The sequence below is a fragment of the Stenella coeruleoalba genome (assembly GCF_951394435.1).
Source record: "Stenella coeruleoalba genome assembly, chromosome: 15".
In the NCBI taxonomy this organism is placed as follows: Eukaryota; Metazoa; Chordata; class Mammalia; order Artiodactyla; family Delphinidae; genus Stenella; species Stenella coeruleoalba.
The window spans coordinates 24827873-24849574 of NC_137161.1; the positions used below are offsets into that span (position 1 = coordinate 24827873).

General features: G+C 48.2%; 1 protein-coding gene across 9 annotated transcripts in view; it reads right to left on the reverse strand.

The window, feature by feature from the left end:
• Nucleotides 1-1880: 1880 nt before the first annotated feature.
• Nucleotides 1881-21702, reverse strand: part of RALY (RALY heterogeneous nuclear ribonucleoprotein) — an 83911-nt gene continuing 64089 nt past the window's right edge. For 3 of the 9 annotated variants that reach the window (XM_079946411.1, XM_079946409.1, XM_079946410.1), the window contains 8 exons: nt 13728-13992; nt 12551-12623; nt 12315-12362; nt 10113-10318; nt 9286-9399; nt 8883-9079; nt 7576-7624; nt 1881-6371 (listed from right to left, as the gene is read on the reverse strand). In XM_079946411.1, coding sequence (XP_079802537.1) covers nt 7580-7624; nt 8883-9079; nt 9286-9399; nt 10113-10318; nt 12315-12362; nt 12551-12623; nt 13728-13983 — 939 coding nt within the window. In that variant the 5' untranslated portion in view covers nt 13984-13992 and the 3' untranslated portion in view covers nt 1881-6371; nt 7576-7579. The remainder of the gene's footprint in view (nt 6372-7575; nt 7625-8882; nt 9080-9285; nt 9400-10112; nt 10319-12314; nt 12363-12550; nt 12624-13727; nt 13993-21702) is intronic. The other 6 variants (XM_079946408.1, XM_079946407.1, XM_079946412.1 and 3 more) reach the window with 4 other exon arrangements.

Consider the following 21702-nt stretch of genomic DNA (forward strand, 5'->3'; position numbering starts at 1 on the left):
CATTCTTATTGAACACCACCATTTTAATGGACACCTTTTAAAATTATATTCATCAGCTGCAGATTTTCATGAGCTTTTAAATGAGCCAGGAACGAAATTAAAGCCAAAATACTACATGGGAAGTTGGCCAAACCTAATCATATCATGCTGGGCAACATCTTCAGTATCATAAACTATTTTGGCCTCTGAGAATTATAACTGCTTCACTTTTCAGTCCCAGATATACCAATGCACTATGACAGATGCCTCTCACGTGGCCCAGAATCTGGGCTATTCTCCTTTTTTTTGGCTGCACTGCACAGCTTGCAGGATCTTAGTTCCCTGACCAGGGATTGAACGCAGGCCCCAGCAGTGAAAGGGCCGAGTCCTAACCACTGACCACCAGGAAATTCCCTCTGGGCTATTCTTAAATAATCATTTATATAATAAATGGCTAGTACTACCAAAGTTCCTAATTTGTGTGAGGTCCTGTTCTAGGTGCTTATATATATTTATTCATTTAATAAGCACAGCAACCCTTTGAGGTAGGTATACTGTTATCTCCATTTTACAGATGAAATGGAGACTCAGAGGATAAGCAGCTCACCCAAGGAGTCACTTAGTTGGTAAGTGGGGAGTCAGGATGCAGTCCCAGGCACTTGGGCTCCAGACCCTGTTCTCTGCCCTCCAGGAGCTTACAGTTTAGTGAAAATGACCGATGACCAAACCAGTTGTAAATATATATAATCTGTAAGAGCTGTAATAAAAGTAGCACACAGGAGGGGCCAGTGCTAACTCAGGCCAGGAAGGTGTCTGAGAAGGTGACTTCTAAGCTGAGCTATAAAGGATAAATGAGGGTTAACCAGTGGGAGAAGACAACATTCCAGGTAGAGGCAACCTCATGTGTAAAAGCACAGAAATCAGACAGTTCTCTTCACAATTAGTTCTATGCGGCTTAAGAACAGAGGGCAGACTGGGGGAGGTATTGAGCTAGAGAGAGAAAGGAAGAGGGTCAGATCCTAAAGGGCTTACATGCTATGCTAAGGGGTCTGGAATTTACCCACTGAGCCATGGATAACTGATTGGTGGTAAAGAGGAAAGACTGATGGGAAGTAAGTGGCAGGAAGGCTAGTTAAGAAGTTGTAAAGTCTATGTAAGAGATAAAAAGGGCTTAACTATTAAGGCAGTGGGATGAAAAACAGGTTAGAGCAAAGACATACCATGGAAATACTAACATGATTTGACAATTAGGAGTGGAAGATGTTGACATGAGCAACGGGGCAGACAAAAATGCTATTCTTCAAGATGCAGGACTCGAAGATAGATAAAGATGGGGGCTGGTCAGGGCTCAACTGAGATCCTTGTGGACATCCTTGTGGACTATCAGATGGGTATCTGTGTATGTCCCCTGGCACTCCTGGGGAGGATTAAGTTAAGAGTTGGAGATTGTGGAGGCCTGAAAGTGGAGTCTGAAGCCATAGGTTTGGTCAGCCAGGAATTTATACATAAAAATTAAAGCGGATGAAGAGATGCTGGCACAAGAGGAAGAGTCAGCAAAGCAAATTGAGTATGCAGAGGAGGAAAGCCAGGAGAGACTGTTGTCACAAGAATCGGGAGAGGAATTTCAGAGTCATTTATGACAGGGGCATGTGGTGATCAACTGCCCAGGTTTGCAACCTGCCTCCACCCCTTCCAGGTGACAAGATTTTGGGCAAATTATTCAACCCAGAGTCTCAATTTCCCAACCTGTAACAAGGGATGAGTATCTCCAACTCTGGGGGATTGATGTGAGGGTTAAATAAGGTGACGCGATCTGTGTTAAAGAGCTCAGAGCACCCAGGAAATGCTAACATATGTGTTAACGTATATATGTTATATCCCTTTCTATAGATTCTGCAGAGGTAGAATATAATTAAGAAGACAAAGGTAGATGCTGGATTGGATTGTTTGTATTTGCTCCATAATTATGTCGGTGACCAAGTCACATGTTCCTTTTTAAAACCCTTATGTGCAAGGATGAATGAGGCAGTCTCTCACCTTAGGCAGCTCCCTGTGTGGTCAGGGAGCTGGACATTGGGGTGTGCAGGGCAGGGCACAGAGAAGACACTGAAGGTGGGGTCTGAGGAATAAGGGGGCTTATTAAAAGGGACTGGAGAGTTGGGGGGAAAGATGGGGTCCAGGTCAGAAAGTAAGAATGGGTAACCCTGTCAGTTTCTGTTCAGTCTACAGAAGAGCCAAACCCATGCACTTGGCCAAACAAGACCTGGCTGCTGTACTTTTGTGGAAGGACACCCTGATCATCTGGGCTCTCACAGAGGTACACTGAGGTGGGGGTGCAGAGAGGAGTATGTGTGCACCAAGAGTCCACTGACCAGTCAGAGGAGAGACGTATCCGTTCATTCATACAAGCAGGATGGCTAACTGGGCTGCCCCATGGGCCTAATCACTAGACCAACGCACTCCTCTTGACTGCAGTAACTCATAGAGTTATTACACCAAAAAAGGCCTCCTTGCTGTTATCTTCCTTTGCCTCATTTTTATAATATTCTATTGACTTTTTCTTTGTGAGCTGCCTGAAATAACATTTTGAAACAAGGTAAGTATAAAAATAAGTAGGAAAAAAAACAGAACAGGAAATTATGGTCTTACTTTTTAAGAGAAAATCACCTGAATCTAATAAGTGCTCTCAGTAAGTATTGTCATAAAAAGAATGGTTCTTTTTTTCTTTTTTCAGATGAGGAAGATGAGGCTCACAGAGGTTAAGTGACTTGCCTAAGGTCACACAACAAAAAGTCTAGATAGGAACTCAATTCAACAGAAGGTCTTTACTCCTAACCCAGTTCCCCAAAGTAGAGCAAGCTACTTAAACCTTTGAGTCTCAGTTTGTGTTCTGGTTATCAACTGATATATAGCAAATCACTCCAAAATTTAGTGGCTTAAAGCAACAACAATCATTCGATTATTATCACTCATGGTGCTGGGCTTTGACTAGGTCAGCTGGGCAGTTCTTACTCGGTTCTCCAGACAGTGGCTGGGCTGGAGTCATCTTGAAGGCTTCCCTCACTCATGTCTGACAGTTGATACTGGCTGTCAGCTGGAACATGTACACATGGCCTCTTCACAGCATGGTGGCTGGGTCCCAACACAGAAGTAGAAACTGCTAGTTCTTAAGAACAGGACTGGGAGACTGGCATAACAGCATCACCATCACTGTATTCTACTGATAAAATAGAGTCCAGATAAAGGGGAGAGGATATAAAGACCATCTGTCAATGGGGCCATGTTCTAGAACATCCACATTTATAAAATCTATAAAATGGTCATAATCACACAACGAAGACCTGTTTTTGTCAGCCCAAGCCCCCTTTCTTCTAGCTGTAGAACTCGTATTTTCCATTTGGGGATTTTTTCCTCCCTCCACCCTTCACAGGCCCTGTGGCCATGCTCTGCCACCACTTAGAAGCTGCCTGAGAACACCACCAACAGAAGAAGCAGAGCTGAGGAATAGAGAAAAAGATTCCTGATGGCAGCTCCTGAACCCCCGGGTCCCACTGGGTCTGAAAATCTACGCCTGGGCTTTTAAATTTGTGAAACAGTTAACTTCCTCCTGCTTAAGCAGGTTTTAAGTTCAGTTTCTATAACCTGTAACCAGAAGTTCACACTACATCCACCTAAAAGGGTGGTTGTGGAGATTAAGTGTAAAATGTGCCTTCTATACAGCAGATATTCAGAAAGTGGCCACAGGTAGAGGGATTTTGATATGCCCAAAGCCAGTCAATGGCCCAACTGGTATTCAAACCCAGGACACCTGGCTCAGAATCTTTTGCCCTACTCTACCGTCTGTATTTTTGTGGTCTCATCATATGGCCCACTGCATAGTATATATGTTATGGGACAAGATGTAACCTGGCCAGGATTGGCTAATACCTGACAGTCACATACCCATATTTCAATTCCTTGCCCATAAAAAACATGACCAAACTATCATGTTACTATTTCCTAATAGTCTAAAAACTGCTCCAAATCTTCAAAAAGCATTCCAGCAGCTGCTACTAAATGTTTTGAATTGGCAAGTGAAATGAGGCCTGAGATAGGTTAAAAACAAATTACGGTCATAATGAGGAATTGGGCTTAGCCATACGACTTGCTTTGGCCAATAGACCCTTACAAGCATGACACAAGCAAGGAGCTTGAAGAGCACCTGCGTATCAGGGCTTACCCTGTCTTGCCTGCTAGATGCTAGGAACGTGTGGCCCAGTTGCCCCCACTGCCCAACCACTTGACAAGTGGGTGGTTATCTGGGACCAATCAGCTTCCTGACAATCTGCCAGCTCACTTCAGCCACATGAGAGCCCAGATGAGATAAGCAGAAGAACCACCCAGCTGGCTCACAGCCCAAATTGCCCAGCTACAGAATCAAAAGCTAATAAATGTTCACTAAAGCACTGAATTTCAGAGTGGTTTGTTATACAACTGAAATAAGGGCCATTTACTGTCCCTATCTAGGCCAGTCCCTCACACAGATGAGGAAACTGAGACCTGGCAAGGAAAAAGACCTGCCAGGGTCACAAACCATACTGGCAGCAGTAAAAGGGGGAAAGCATTAGCTCACAATCCAGGAAACCCATTGGCTATGATAGTCCTGCTAGGATCACAATCAATACTTAAGATCTTGAAAGTATCTAGAGGATATCAGTGCTTTGGGCAGAATCTGGTATCACATTTCTTCATGATCTCCTTTTGTTTTTCAGAGTTTGGAAAGAAAAATGAAAACTATTGAGCAATGCAATGGGAAATGTCTTTTCTGGTCCCAGACACAGGGATGACGGGCAGGTATATGCAGGCTTTTGTGGATATGAACCTCTCAACTCAAGGGCCCAACTGTGAGCTTTCTTAGCAGCTGAAGTAGTTCAGGGGCTTTTCTGGGGCGCCAGGTTGGGGAATCCCATTTTTACTCTGTCCAGGATATTTCCTGGTGCCAGGGTGATAAAACAGGGCCTCTGGGTAGGGCAGATGCTCACAACTCTGGAAAGGGTCTTCCCTGCTCTTCTCATGGCCTCTATGCCTGGCATACTAAAGAAGCCCATGGCCCATGCTGTTGTACCTGTCCCCCCAGCTCTGAAAAGTGAGTGCCTCAGTAAAGCATACTGAGTAGTCCTTGTAGAGTCTAGAAATGTTATTACAGTACAATGGGCGCACAGCACTAAGCTCTGGGGACACAGAACACAGTGCCAGCCTTAGGTGTGATATTTACCAGGCACCAAAACCCCTTTGGACTTTGCCCAAGTTCCAGTCAAGGGCAGCAGTTCCCCACCTTGTACAGAGGGGAACATGAAGACCTACCCAGGTGCGCAAGTGGGTCAGCTAAGCTAGGCTCTGATGTCCTGGGTGCAAGGACAGATTGTAGGTTCAGGGATTGTAGTGGTATGTGCCACCAAGGGCTCTTCAAGGGGATGAGACCCTCCCTGTGGACCTAGCCCCTTCCTCTAGACACCCTCTTCAACTCTCCAACTCTCCAGATTGAAGTCTTTTGACCAGTTCCAAGGGGCTACTTTTCACTCCAGGTCTGGGTCTCTGACTGAAGGCCTCAGCCTCTAGCCTCTTTCCCCTTGCTGCCCAAGATCCCTGTGAAAAAACAGTGTCCTAAACCAAGACACAGAAGGGGAGGAAGTGGTGAGTTCTAGAACCATTTTAGAGCTGGGAAACAGCAGACTTAGAAACTGAGGCCTCGACCTACCACTGCCTGACCAAGTGGATCAAAACCGCTTGGCACTTCTACCACGAAGTTGCTCTCATGGGCACTGGCACATCTGACCCTCCCGAACAACCCTACTGGCCATTTTAATCCCCATTTTAGCCATGGAAACTAAGGCCCAGACAGATCAGTTCCAGGCACCCTAGACAATGCTCTCTCTGGCAGGGAGGAGTGAAGGAGGGAACAGAAGCGGGTGTAGCAGACCTGCTTTCTGGTTGGACAGGAGGGCCAGGGTACCTTCATGAGAAAACACAAACCATCCCATCTCAGAGCAAATTGGGATCCAATCTCTTTATTGTCAGGGTCCCCTCCCCGTGGGCCCCACCCTCCTCCAAACCTATAGAAAAACCCCAAGCCTGGGAGTGTCCTGGGGAGGGGAAGCAGAGTGTAGGGAAACTCTGTTCTTTGCCCTCTGGCCTGGGCAGTGCCAACAGGGAGGGAGGGTACATGAGAAGGGGATGCTGATAACTCCACCTGCAGAGAATGTGGCACTGGCTGGGACCCGTGAGGGAGGTGGTGCCTGCTGCCAGCTCTCCTCTGGGACCCGCTGGGGGTGGTTATCCAGGGGTGGGTGCCCTGCTTGAGGCCTGGTACAGTGTACGCCCTTCTCCTGCTGGTGGCCATTGCTCCTGTCAGACTGAGAAACAGACACAAAAGAGAGACTAAGGCTGAGAGGAAGAGCCCCTTCGTGCTCTTGATAACACGGGGTGGGAAGAAGAAAGAGTGGAATGGTGTTTGCTGTTTGCAAACAAAGATATGCCTGCACTCTGGCTTGGGCCTCATAACTTTCTGGCCATGAAACCTTGGGTGAATCTTCCCCTTCCCCGAGCCTCAGTTTCCTCACCTGAGTCCCCAGCACCTCTCCTGCAAACTGGCTTAACAAGGTAAAACTTAGCCGCCCAGGTAAAACAAACCACGAAGATTGCCTAAACTTAAATGTATGGTGGAGCATCTCATAGCATGAATGTGTCATGCGTATAGACACCTCTGCTGTTTGAGGCCCTCCTCCACCCAAGCCTGTCTTACTCTGGAAACGGCCCCCAAAGGAATGGGGCAGAGTATGGGCAGAGCTGCTGTGGCCTGGTTTCCCTCTAGGGTCGGGTAGAGCAGGGTGGTAAATACCAACCAGAGAATGAGCTTTGAGGCCCACACCACTGGGTTCAAATCTAGGCTCCACCAATTACCACCTGGGGATCTTGTGAGATACGTGGCATCTCCCTGCCCCCTTCAGTGCCTCAGGTTTCTACATCTGTTACACTGGCACAGTCACGACCTTGTAGGGCTGGGGTGCACAGGGCATTTCCTCCTGACAGGATCCTATCCCAGCCCCTAAGTCTGGCATAATCATCACCCTCTGATGATGAGCAGCTCCCTCTCCCCACTGTGCAGAGCCGGGACTGCAGCCACAGGAGGCTCCTGGCCATTTCTCACACACCAAGGACTGCCAGCGTTCTGTGCCTCTGATAACGGTGTTCCCTCAGACACTTCTCCCTCAATCCTCAACAGGCTCAGCTACACATCACCTCTTCCACCACACCCCTCTATGAGCCCCTGGCTCTCCAGTCCCTGTCATCCTGCTCACACTGGGTGGTAATGGTTTGTCCTCCTCCAGTAGACTCAGAGCTCTTTACAAGTGGAGACAGGCAATGTAGCTTGGAGTATTCTGAGGGAACTCCTGTTGGGCGGACCTGGCTAGCCCATCCACGGCTGCCTGCTCTGCAACCCACCAAGCCCCTACAAATGGGCATGGCAGGATGTCTGGGGACGACAGAGCCTTCATTGCTGGGCACAGCACTACCCTGCCAGGTCTACTGCACCCCTCCCCACCAGGACCCCCGTACCTGCTTACTGCAAGGCCCCATCATCCGCATCTGTGTCCTGGCTGTGCTCCTGATAGGGAGGAGACAACAAAGGACCACATATCACTCGCTGCAAGCTCTGTCCTACCCTGGGGCCCAGAGCACATATGGCGACCACACTCAGAAAGGGGGAGGGACAGCCGAAGGGAATAACTATGGGACCAGTCTAACTAAAGGCTGGCTTGGGATCCCAACAGGGTAGTCTGAAGGACCCGCAGGAGAGAAAGGACCAGTCAAGGAAGTTCTAGGTGTGCCAGGGGGCACATTCTGCATAGAAAGACCTTCTTAGGTTGGAGCAGACTGAAAGCCTAGTAGACTGGTGAGCTCCCCATCTTAGGAGCATCGAAGCCTTCATTAGGGCCTCTATGGAGACTACTATGCCTGAAAGAGTAAGATGGGGTATCAGGCTAGGTTTAAATAAGAAGAGACAGGCTGGGCATGAGAAAGACCTCTCAACTGTTATGGCCATAAGCCTATCTGTCCTCACACCAGAACCCAGCCATGTGGAGAAAATTCACAGACCCGCTGAAGGCCAGGCTCCAATCCTGGCTCAACCCTTATTAGCTACAACGCCCCAGGCAAGCTACTTGACTCCTTTGAGTCTCAGTTTCTTCATGGTGTAAAATGTGGCAAGAGTAATACTTTGCAGAGTTCAGGGCTGCTGTTAAGGTTAAATGAAGTTAAAAAGTGTGAACTACAGGGCCTGGTGCTCAGTGTTAGGTAACTGAGAACTAGGCACACAACAGACATCTTATAGACTCAGAATCTGGTCTACTTTCCCGCTTAATATGAGCTCCTTGCCTCAGTCTGAAGAATTCCAATAGCAAACAGAGCTCACTCCCTCTTGAGACAGCCTGTTTTCATTCTGAGGCAACAATGGCTTTTAGAAAATCCTCAGGTGGAGTAGATATCCACACTCCCCGTGGCTTCCCCAGGCAAACCCCTCGTGCTCCCTGGAACTCTGCAGACCGTGTGTGTTTGCTTGAGTCCGTGACTCTTCCCTTCTCCGACTCATGTAGAAGACAGAGTCTAGAATGGGCCTTGGGCTAGAGAGAGGTCTGCCCCAGTCCTCAGTGGGATTTCTGACTGGCAGCTGAAATAGCTAAGTACTCCCTGTTCGTTCCCCCCTCTTCCTCACAGGACTAGAATCCCTGGGAAGGAAGGAGGGAGCTCATAGGACAGCCAACCAGCTCAGAGGTTCCCCTTCTCCCTGCAGCCCTCCTGCAACCAAGCGTGCAAAGTCCAGTCCCAGTCCCAATTCCCCCTGCCCCCCCACCGCATGCCCTCACCAGCTCTTCCTCGCTGTGTGTTAGCAGCCCCTCCTCATCACCGTCGTCTCGAGCCTTTGCTTCTCCCTGGGGCATGCTTGCCTCAGCAGCTGTGTCCTCTTGGGGGGCCGGTGGCCGGCTGCTGCCACCACTACTGCCACTGCCACTGCCGATGGCGCTGCCACTGCCACTGCCACTCTCGCCCTTCTTTTTGCCATCTTCAGGCGGAAGCGGGGGATGAGGGGAATAAAAATCAACCTGGGGCAGCTGCCCGGGGTAGCACCTTAGCGTAACCTAGGCCTCAGCACAGTGGGTCCAGGTGGGATTGGAGGCCACAGTCCCTCTCTGCCCCATGCACTGTCCTCCCCACACTCTGCCCTGTGCCCCTGGCCACTGATCTGGGCAGGGACCCTTGGAAGCTGACCTGGATTGGACTTCTGCGCCTCGGCAATCTGCTCCAAGCGACCCAGCAAGGCATCGATGTTGGACTTGATCTGGGCCAGCTCTGTCTTGATGGTACGCAGCTCACTGCTCTTTACTGAGAGTGGAGGGAGTACAGGGATGTCACCTAAGGGCTGGGAGCTTGACACTAACACAAGACCCTAGCCCCATTCTGTCAACTAGGAAGACAGGCCAGTGGCAGAAACTATCCTTGTCCACGGTCTTTTTCTGGCCAGGGAAAAGGCCTGAGCTGCCTGTGGCTTCCCCCTGAGACTTTCTGGAGGCCCTTGTGAACCTGGATCTCCCCCACCATCCCCGACCCCTCCAACTCTGAAAGGGACTGGGGATGGATAAGAATGGAGGTGTGTGGTGTGTACCTCTGTGTGCACCTGAGCAAGCATGTGTCTTTGCTTATGTTAGAGAGTGGTATCTGTCTTTCAAGGTGTGTAAATGTGAGTGTTTTACAATCAGATTTCCTGGGTGCCTGACCACGTGTGCACACCAGAATGAATGTGGAGTAGCGAGCCTGTGTGGACCTGTCCTTGTGCTTACTAAAGGAAAGATGACACCATTTCCTCACTGGGCTCCACGTCACAGCACTGGACTCTGTGCCTAACCCAAGACCCTCCTCCACAAATGTCGGTCTTTTCCTCTTAGAAATGCATGAAAATACTCACTTGGTTGTATTAGAGCTGCAGAACTGTGGGAGATTTGTTCCTTTATCTATTTTCCAATGTAAAAAAATGTAATTCTATTATTTTGCTAATGACAAAAATAAAAATTACCTAGGAAGAAGATATAGTCACTCACACTTGATCTTGGCTGAGCCGGTGGTGGTGATGGCTGTGGAGCGGGCAAAGAGCTTGACAGGTATGGTGGTTTTGACACGTCGGACCAAGGGGACTGTGACCCGGGGTCGCTTCACAGGGACTGCCCTGGGCACTGGCACTGGTGACAGGCGGCCCCGATAGTCGAAGAGCCTGTGAGAGCAAACGGGCCAGAGGCTGCAGCATGGCCTGTGGCCACCAGAGGGCACTGTGACTCTAGACCAACACATGTAGGGCTGGTGAAGGGCTGGGTAGCCTGTACTGTATACCTCATCCTGCTCCCAGTTAGGTCCTGAGGGTGAAGAGGAAGGGCTTTCTGGACCTCAGTGACCTTACTACATCCACCTTTCCTACCATTCAAGCTGGGTAAGAGCAGGGGAGGTGACAGGTGGTAATGGTTATAGCCCCATTCAACAGAGGAGCAAACTGACAACAGCCCCAGAAAGAAGACTTCCCTAGATCACCCTGACACCCAGTCCTGCTCTATTACCTGACCTACTTCTGCTCAGTCAACTGTACCCCGAGCTCTGGTCAGAGTTTGCAAATCTCCCTAAAGCAGTACAAATCCCCAGCTGGAAACAGAGAGGTGAGGGAGTGAGAGTCAATCCCTAAGCCTGCCTAAGCCTCAGTTTTCCCATCTGCCTAGTGAGGATGGCTACCCCAAACTCTGTGCCCCCCACATCCCCCAAGGCTGCCGTGAGGGTAGAGCATGAGAGAACTTGGTTAAAAACACACGTTAGAAGGTGTGATAGGTGAAGGGCCAGGGTACCGAGACCCTCAACTCAGGGGCCTATGACCTCAGAGGCATGAGGCTGGAGTCCAAGCCCCTTTCCTCATTCTGGGCCCCAGTCACCCCATCCTTCTCACTCGACTTTGAGGATGGAGGGGCAGGGGGCCCAGTGGAGTATCAAGGTTAGGCAGCACGGTCAGACCCTCTATACCAGACAGTATGCTGCACCCCCGACGCCATCACCCAGCCCTTTCCAGGAGGGCTTCTCTTCCTGATCAGGCAGAAACTCAGTAAGCCAAGTAGGGGTTTCTCCCACCGCTGCTGCTGCTACCACCTTTCTGCACAGAACAGCAGCCACAGGGGTATACTATGGGATCACTTTCCTGATGACAGCCAGGTTACCTGCCATCACTAGGCAATTCAACGCCCCATGCCTTGGTACTCCTTTGTTTAGGGAGCCCCTGCCCTGGGGTGGTGATGGCTGGAGATGGAGAGTCTCTGGGAATGGACCCAGTCCCAGACCCTGCATTTCTGCCCCTAAGGGGAGGGGGCGGCTCTGGCCTTGGTCAGAATCACTGAACCACAGAATCCCAGAGCTGGAAGAGACCTGAGGGATCACTTGGTACAAGCCCATTTCAAACTGGGAGGGGATTTGCCCAAAGTTGTGCACTCTATTCAGTGGCAGAGCTGAGATTAGCACCCAGGTCTTCTGATTCCCAGGCTAGGGCACTTTCCACTACATTGCACTGTCTCCTGAAACCACTCACAGGTGAGAAAACTGAGGCTCAGAGAGGTCTGTTCTTCTGGGACAGCCTGGGGCAGGCTGAGAGGGAGGGAGGGAGGGAGAGAAGCAGGAAGGAGGAGAAGCTTGGGCCAGCCCCCACCATGATTTCCACAAGAATGTGGCTGGTGCCATGGACGCTGGGGTCTGGGTAGGCTTGGGGGTGGGCCACAGCCTACCAGGGACTAATTCAGACCTCCAAAGGACTGCTGGCCTCTTGGCTATAAACATAAGGCTAAGAAGCTCAGACTGAGCTCTGAGGTTCCTTCAGCTGGCTGGGCACCTCAGAGAGGTAAGGAAACTGAACAGCAGAAGCGTGAGGGCTCAAATTCCCTGCACCTGGCCCTGTACCTGTTTTGTATTCCAACTTGCTACATTTATAGGTCCCCTGGCTGTCCAGTCCCATTGAGTCCCACCCCAGGATTAGGAAGGGGAGGGGCGGTCAGAGAGTTGGGAGACAGTGTGGGCTGGGGAGAGCTCTGGCCTGGGCACCTATAGAACTGGACCCTAGTCCCAGCTCTGCCACTAACTTGTAGAGCAGCCTTGGGCAGATGCCTGTCCACAACTCTGGGCTTCAGTTCCCACTTGGAGGACTGAGTGGGCTGCACCAGCAATCTCTCAGGACCCTTCCAGCTTGGCTGTTTCATGCCTGGGCACGCCCCTCCCCCGCTCACCTGGCGTAGAAGTCGTCCCGGTAGTAATCATAGTCAAAGCTGTAGCCACTGGGGAAACAAAGGGGAGAGGGCCGGGGCTTAGAGACGGCCACTCAGCCCACTCTTCGCAGGCCCTCATCTCCAAACACCTCCCCAAATTCTAGGCTTGGCATACCGTCACCACCAGTGTTCACTCCCTCTGTGGAAAGAGGAACCAATCCCACCCAGAGACAGACAAACAAGACAGAGCGCCCCACCTGTATATGGCAGATGCTGCTCTCTTTAGCCCCTTGGGTCTGTTGGGCTTTGGCTCTCCAGCCATGTTGATGTCTGTATGGAGGGAGAAGGCAGAGTCAGATGCTGACAGGATATCAGCACCCATACAAATATCACCCTCATGCACGTGTGCAGCAATTTATGTGTTTACATGAGATACACATGGACTTCGCTCACTAACATGGACAACAGGTGTCTTCACAAATTAGACTCATACCCACACATCACATGCATATAGTTGTTTACACATTCAGATACATTCAGATACATGCATGCATGCTCACAATCACACACACACACGGCCACGTACATCAAATTATATGCCTTCTCAAGTACACTCACATAAACGCATACATCAGACACACATCCTCACACATACGTTCACATATCCAGGAAATAAGATCACACACTCTCAACTACACTCAGACGTGGCTCCAACATCCTATACTTAACTGCCCATATGCAAATGAGCCAATGCACATTTACACAAACCTTCTACCAAACATCTTTATGCCTACAGCAGAGTTCAGCAAATGTTAGGACCTCAATAAATATTTGGTAAATGAATACATGAATATCTGCTTACACACTCAAGTATATTCTGATACACACATAACTCTACATATATACATGTAAGTAAAGTATGTGTCCACATATTCCCCACATGTTCAGTTACATCCACATACCACATATTCAGGGACACATATCCTTCTCAAACATACACAAATATACCGAAGTACGTGAACATATACAAACACTATACAGGCTCCAGGGCAGGCCTCCAGCACGGCCACATCTCATGTACATAGCACCGCGACCAAGAGCACCTGCTTCACCTTATGCTCCCAGCCCCTCCTCCTGGCTCTCAGAAAGGGTTCTAACCTAAGCCAAATGCAGCCCAATGTAAGAGGCTGTGCTAGTCCACTCTGTTCCCTTTCTCTGGGGAATCTGCATTTTAACTGGAACGCTTACACTGTGAAAGCAGGGACAGAACAGAAGTGTTTTCCTGAAACTTTTAAAATTTTCCCATACAGGCACTGATCTTATAGTGGGTGACGGTTGGAGAAGATAGAAAAGAGGATAAGAGGGAAGCTAAAGAATGCAGGCCAGCACCTGCCCAGGAGAAATCCAGGGGCAGGGCCATGGAGAGATGCTTACCCAGGGTCTGCCCAGCCAGCACCCGCCCATTCTCTCCCAGCACAGCTGCCCGGGCATGGCGCTCATTGGCATACTGGACAAAGGCATAGCCCTTGTGCACAGAACAGCCGGCCACACGGCCATACTTGGAGAAGATGGTCTCCACATCAGACTTCTTCACCACAGCTGTGTTGAGGTTTCCGATGAAAACCCGAGAGTTGATGGATTTGGGGTCATTCTTGTTGGTTACGTTGCTTGTCTGGATCTTCAAGGACATGGTGGCCACCTGAAGAAAGAAAGCCACTGTGAGGCTGGGAACCCGGATTGGGCTCAAGGGCTGCCCATGGCCCACAACCTGACTAAACTGGATTGCTTTGTGCCTTCCTACACACACGCCCCTACAGCATCCAGCTTCCCCATTTTTGTTCATTTCACTGGCTGCTGACCTCATATAGGTGTTTTACATATGTTCTGTCGTTTGGTACTGACATGATAAGCAGAATTAGGACATTTTATAAGGGAGGAAATGCAAAGTCAGAGGTCACAATGCTAGTGAATAACAGGACAGGGATTTGAACCCTGGTCTGCTTGACTCAATTCTTCTCTTTTAATTGAGACACTTGAGGTTTATTGGTTTATAACATTACATAAGTTTCATATTGACTCCAGTTCTTTCAAATCCACTCTTTCTTTAATGTTCATCTCAAATGCTACCCCTTGCAGGATCTAAAGTTGAAGATCTTCCACAGCTTTTCTTCTGATCCTTCAATGTAGAACCATGGTAAAGAGGTCACATGGTAAATGCAAGTAATGTATGCTCTAAAACAACTTCATATTAAGAAAATTGCTCAGTCTGATCCAGACATGGACCATGACTGTCTTTATTAGAACCAGCCATTTCGAAAAAAATGAGCTAAACCTCACTGAGCATTCACTGTGAGCTAAGGGTAGCATGCAATATTGAATAATTCCAAGACTCCATGAGTTCAACAGATAAGTGGATAATTTAGATATGGCCCATATATACAATGGAATATTACTCAGCCATAAAAAGGAACTAAACTGAGTTATTTATAGTGAGGTGGATGGACCTACAGTCTCTCATACAGAGTGAAGTAAATCAGAAAGAGAAAAACAAATACTGTATGCTAACGCATATATATGGAATCGAGAAAAATGGTACTGATAAACCTAGTGGCAAGGCAGGAATAAAGATGCAGACATAAGAGAATGGACTTGAGGACACAGCAGGGAAGCAGAGGCTGGGACGAAGTGAGAAAGTAGCACTGACATACATACACTACCAAATGTAAAATGGACGGCTAGTGGGGAGCTGCTGCATAGCACAGGGAGATCAGCTTGGTGCTTTGTGATGACCTAGAGGGAGGGGATATGGGGATATATGTATATTTATAGCTGATTTACCTCGTTGTACAGCAGAAAACTAACACAACACTGTAAAGCAATTATACTCCAATAAAGATGTAAAAAAAAAAAAAAGACTCCATGAGTGTTATCATTATGCTTCATATTTTACCAAAACCAGACTCCAACAAGTTCATTAACTTGCCAGGAACAGGCATTCAAACCCAGGTCGTTGGTCCCTAAAGCCCATTTCTATCAAATTTATCACTCTCTTTCCCAGAGCTAAATCCACTTTAAATACAGTTGACCCTTGAACAACACAGGTTTCAACTGCATGGGTCCACTTTTATGCAAATACTTTTCAACAGTAAATACAATACTGAATGGTTCCCATGGTTGGTTGAATCCACGGATGCTGAAGAACCGTGGATGTGGAAGGGGCTGACTGTAAGTTATACTCGAATTAACCCCTGCATTGTTCAAGGGTCAACTGTACTACAGTAAGTCAGCATATTTATCTGAGAACTGTTTTTAATAAATTAATTTTTTAGAGTTATCCATTTTACACTTACTATTCAAATTCTGTCCCCTTTGCTTAGAGATACTATACTTGCTCTTTGCTCTCTATACTCAGGCAATGTTTTTTACCCCAAAGGGCTGTACAACTCTCTCCTACTCCCCTTCCTGGACAGATTATAATCTGGGCACAGGCTCCAAAGGGAAAGGGAAAAGGAAGCTCAATTTCAGTAGAAAAGGCCTACGTAAGCCTTGGCATTTATACTTCTTGGCCATCTTCTGCTCACCGACATGGGTTGGTGCAACTCCCTTTTGGAACACTCCTATCTTAAATAGAGCTATTGCAGAAGGTGCTGAAGAACCACCAGGCAGTATGCATAAAAACTCTCATCAGCTTAGGCTAACCATAAACACCTGCCTATTTACCTAATATTTTAGGGCATAGGGAATTTCAAATTTTTAGTGAATTAGAGAAGAGCTGAGTATAAGCTGGGATATCTGTATCTTTTGTCCCACTAGGTTTTAAAGACCCTTTTCTCCTCAATCCTCCAGCTTAGAAGTTAGCACTTTCTGACCAGCAGATGGTACTGTTTGCAAGGAAACCATACGCTGGACCTGAGAACGATTCTGGGGAAGAACCTGCTCCTATTATGGGCTTGCAGTAGCAAGGATACTACTCAAGTGTGTGTCATCGCAGGTAAAGGCTGAGGGCTGAGAGGGCACCGCTACTGATGAAGGAGCTGGTGCCAGTTTTGGAGCTGGTGTGGGAAGACAAACTCTTCTGTTATTCAGTTTGCCTTTGAATCCAATCATAAACATTTATAAAGCAGTGAGGGACACAAAAGAGACTGCCCGTGAAAACACTTAACACACTGCCCATATGCAGAAAGAAACGCTCGATGTATGTGGGTTCCCCATTCCTCAGAGTTCTCTGACAATCCCTCTCCTACCTGGATGACAAGCCATTCAAAGGTTAATTCCTTGTGCATCCATGGGTATACAAGAAATTTGTGGGGCTCCTCCATGGGCATCAGATAACTCTCTCCTTTGAGCTATCTCCAGAGCTATCTCCTGGAGACAGCTCAAAGTCATGAAGTTTTGGCCCAGGGAGATGCCACCTGCTTTGGCTGGAGGGAGCCAACCAGGTCAGGTGTGTGGACCAAGACAGAAAGAAGAGAAGGGGGGGTTGACGGTTCGGAGATCTACTGACGACTGCTGGCTCTGCCACTGCCCTGGCAGGGACGTGACCATCGCTGGGTTCCCTCAGACTGCTTCCTGTTTAGTAGTGTTAGTGAGCTCTAACACTACTGAACAGGAAGCACTGCTGAGCACCTGTGCTTGGTGCTATAGTGGGATCAGCATTCACTCCTTGGCTGGTGAGCAAAGTCTTTGGGTTTGCCTCTACCCAGTCTTTTCTCTCATCACCTGGGGTTTGGGACGATGTATATAAAAGGCCTTTGCAAACTGTGAAGCTCTTTATAAGATCTAAAAGTTACTCTGACTAGTTGAACATCTCTGTTCTACTAATATTGCCATTTCTGGGCCCATTCTAGATGAGGGTCAAGGTCAGACTAGAGCACATTCTGTACAATGCTAAGGAAAGGCAGTCAGAAGCCATGTCACACGGGGGTCAGTTTTCTGATCTGTAGAGAAGACACTTGGGAAATATATGTATGTGGTTGCCCTGCACTGCCAAGGAGAAATGTCTGCCTGAAGCATGCTCCGGGAACCTAACCGCTGTATTGCCCAACCAAATAGCCCACAATCTGCTTTCAAGGCCTGCACGCTCTTCAGAGGGCAGGCTGTGCTGCTGCTGTACATAATCTCAAGGGGTAGGTATCTCTGGGGGTTCAGAAAAGCTTAAGTATCCACTCACATGTCCATGAAGCTCCTCAAACTGAGGAATGGAGTTGGGGGTGCAAAATGAAAAGAAAGCATGCTCAGACTAGCTCTCCTAGAACTGCTAGGTTCAGTTACAGAATCCCAAATTCAGATACGGTCTTCCAGGTTATGAAAATACCAATTTGTTAGCCTCACTTATAAGTTATAACCTTTGAATATTTAGACACATGGTACATGGGTCTCCATCTATACTCTTGTTCTTCCCTGCAAATGTTAGAGGCAAGCTTGACAAAGTTGCACAGTAAATGCTCAATAAACATTAGGGACGAGGCAGTGAAGGTAATATCCCAGAAGGTGGTGAGAAGGGCTAGCTGTGGCCCTTAAGTAGGGGTATGGAGGAGTTGGGGGGACTACTAGAGGCTAGGGTTCCAGGCACCTTTTTCTAGCCTGTGACCCAAACACCCTGGTCCGCACACCAACCATCCCCAACTCAATCCTCTCCACACAATTCTATCTTGGCTCTTCTGGGCTTCCCACTAGGTTAGAGTGGGAGCCCTAGAAAATACTGACATCCTGTTCAGCAGAAGCTGGTTGACTTGATAAGCTATTTTCCCCCCTGGGCCAAGTTCTGCCTCACAGATTAGCTGTGTAATTGAGAGCAAGGTGTTTGTAGTCCCCGGAGGCCCCATGCTTAGCAATGAGCTAAGGAGAGGTGGGTAGAGGGATTGTTCTTGTGGAGGTGCGCAGGGGCGGGGGGGAGCGGTGAGAATTCAAGAACCCAACTTGTTCCCACAGACTTCTGCAATGTCAGATTAGCAGGGACCTTAGTGAGCATGGAGCTTATATGCTCTTACTCTGAGGAACAGAGGGGAATGGACATGGCCAGGATGCCATAGCCAGTGAGTAGCAGGGCCAAGAACCCCACAGGTCCTCTGACTCTACGTCTAGGGTTCTTATATTTCATTTTTCCTTCTGGGCTGCCAGGAGACAAGTCCCCAGGACAGTGAGAAGCTTGGAGAAGGCAGTCTAGATACGCTGTGTTTGAGAAAACTGGGGACTGGCTCCCAAATAAATATCTTCACTTTTACCTGCTAAAACAACTGCTGCATAAAAGCTGGGATCTTAAGCTAATTAAAACCCATAGGAACACAGGCTTTGAAATGCAATTTACAGCTCAAAGGGATGGGCTGGCTCCTTCAGGCTAATAAGAAAAGAAAATTTGGCAAAAAACAAATCATTTTCCCCAGATGAAACATTTCAGATGGAAGCTATGTTTTGGAAGAGCCAAGCCTGAACATGTGGTAAAGTGACAGGGCTTTGTCAAGGCAGAAAAGCCCTAAAAGGTACCTGAACCCCTGAACTTTGAGTAAACGAGCCTCCCAGAGGGGCACCACAGTAAGAATAGCCTCTAATTACTGACTGCCAACTATGTGTCAAGAGACTTTACAAACCTCACCTTATTTAATTCTCACAACAGCCCTATGAGGAGGTAATTTAGATAGGGAAAGAAAGCTCAGAGAGACCAAGTAACTGGTTAACAGAGCAAAACCATAACTGGAACCCAGGTCTGTTTGACTCCAAAAACCTATGCATAGAGATGCCTTGGGTACTGATTCCCATTGTAAGAGTGTGTCACCCTGAGCCAGCCACACCCTCTCCTTGGTCCTCCTCACCCCTTTCCCTTTTCTACTACAATGCTTTGTATTTGCACAGGATTTTAGTAAAGAAAACCCCAGTTTATTTTCTTGAGCCTGACACTGTTAATCCCATTTTATAGATGAAAAAGCTGAGGATCATCAGCAAAGATATGGGACTTACTTAAGGTCCCCCAGTTGGTGAAGGGAGTAGCTAGGGGACTTGAATCCAGGCTTCTTGTTTGACACCTACATGCCACTGTCTCAACTATTCTAAGCCTGTGACTCTGCCTTATCAAACCTCATGCCCTCCCAATGCTGCCTATCAGGACCTAGTCTTCAGCCTGACCTCTGAGGCACTCAACCATCAGAACACCCACTTCTCCAACTCTGTAAATCCTCCTCAGCACTGGATCTCTGCTGCTCTTGGTCCCCATCCCCCACAACCAGTGCTATCTAGAGCCTCTCTCTCGGCCCGTTCTGCTGGACATCTCCAGCCTTATTCCCAAGCATGGGGATGAGTGGTCACACCAGCCTGTGGCCAGACCTCTGCCCTTAGATAACCCTGGAGCCCTCTGGGTGACTTTAAAGGAAAATAGCTATCAGTGATGGGGAGAAGCCAAGCAATTATACTGATCAGTAACTAGGGCCTCCTTGGTCCAGAGGCTCCTGGTTACCAGGTGGCTAGGGATGACAGAACATCTGTTAATCTCATTAAACTCTCCAGGCCCCAGCTCATTATCACTGCCCAAATGATCATTACTGGCCAGACAGGACTAATTTCCCAAGGAATGCTCTTTAGTTCTTGACCATTCCCACTCCCAAGAGAAATCCTAGTTCCCAACAACCTGAACACTGAGGGCCCCTGGAATGGGTGGAGAGTTTAAGGGGTCTAGGCTGCAGGCTCAGGAGGCTTGGCTCCGCTGCTCTTAGTCATGTGACCTGAAACAAGTCTCGTAATTTCTGAGTCTTATCAACCTATTCTGAAAATAGAAAGAATCTTTTTCCTGACTACCTTTCAAATCTGATATAAAAATCAAGTAGGCTAATTGATGTGAAAGTTCTCTGTACATCTGTAACATACTATAAATGAATAGGGGATTATACCTATTTCTATTACCCAACTCCTATCTCCTTCACTCATTCAACAAACATTTTTGAGTATTCTCCTCTGTGCTGGCACTGTGGAGGTGCTGGGGAACAGTGTTTATGGGCCTTGTCCTCTACTTGTTTTTAAGAAAGTCTTCTCTCCAGGAACCTGTTTCTTGACTGTTTCCTAATAACAAAAGAATAAACATGAAATAGCAGAAACGGCTCTGCAGTCAGACAGGACTGAGTTCTAGTCCCGGTCCTACCACTTATGAGACATAGCCCTGGACATGTCTCTTATCCTCACTGGGCCTCAGGTTCCTCAACTGCAAAATAGGAACTATACCAACCTCCCAGGATTAGTGACAATATTTGTAAAGTGCCCAGTATAATGGCTGAGACCAGTAGATATTTACACAAGAAACTCAAATGCCCAATGCCCTACGCCAAGAGATGAATCTAGCCTGGCAGTCTAGATCCTCCACATTCCAGCTCTAATCCTCTTTACCCAGGTTGTCTCCCAGTGCTCCAACGCTTCACCTGAGAATAAGGGAGTCAGGGGTAGGGGGCCTATGCATGCTCTCTCCCTTGTCCTACTATCTGGTACCAAACCTAAAAACTTCGTAGAGTGCCCCCTCCCCATGCCTGTCAAATCACTACTGTTTGGGACTGAGAGAGGAAAGAACACTGGTTGGGAGGAGTTCCAGGCTTTGCTGAGCCACTGACTCACCTCTCTACCACACCATGAGGTCTCTAGTCCTATACTCTAACACTAGTATCAGCATCTGTTAGGCCATGAGGGGAGACCCCAAAGCAGAAACAGAAGGTAGAGCTGGGGCCTCAGCCATCTCTTCCCACAGTGTGGTTTGAGTATATACTCTACCCTCCCTGTATCTTGCACTCTAACTCTACCCTTGATTATGGCCTTAGGCTGAGGTTTAGCATCTATGACAAGCAGCCCATATAGCTATGGAGGGAAAGGCAACAAAGGGTAGGTAGGTACAAACTTGGGCTTACAATCCCCAACAATGAGTTAGAGTTGGGGAAATACAAATGATTGTTGGCTTCTTTATTTTTGCCAGAGGTCATCCCCTCCATGCTCCAATAGGAAGACTGGTCCTGGCTTCGCTGCTGATGTACCACATGACCATGAGTTTGGGAGCATGTGACCACGAAGGGCCCTTCCAGGGTTAACATTACCAATACTTGCTGAGCACTTACTACATGCCAGGAACTGTACTATGTCTTCTGCTATGAGGTAGGTGGTGGTATATATAGTGTCCATTTCACAAATGAGGAAACTAAGCTTAGTTGGAGCTTAGTCCTACACAAGCTAGGAAATGGCAGAGCTGGGACCAGTCTGTATGAGACAAGAGGTAGTGCTCTTAACCTTGGCCCAGAATGGCTTTGTGCTAGGCATGCACTCTACCTGCCAGGAGATCAGTTTCTAACACTTTCTGATCCTTTGGGAAAAAACTCATGGAGCCTTGCTGAGTGCATACTCTCAAGTCCAAGAGCCAATAAGCACTTGCTGTGAGCCTGGGGGATGG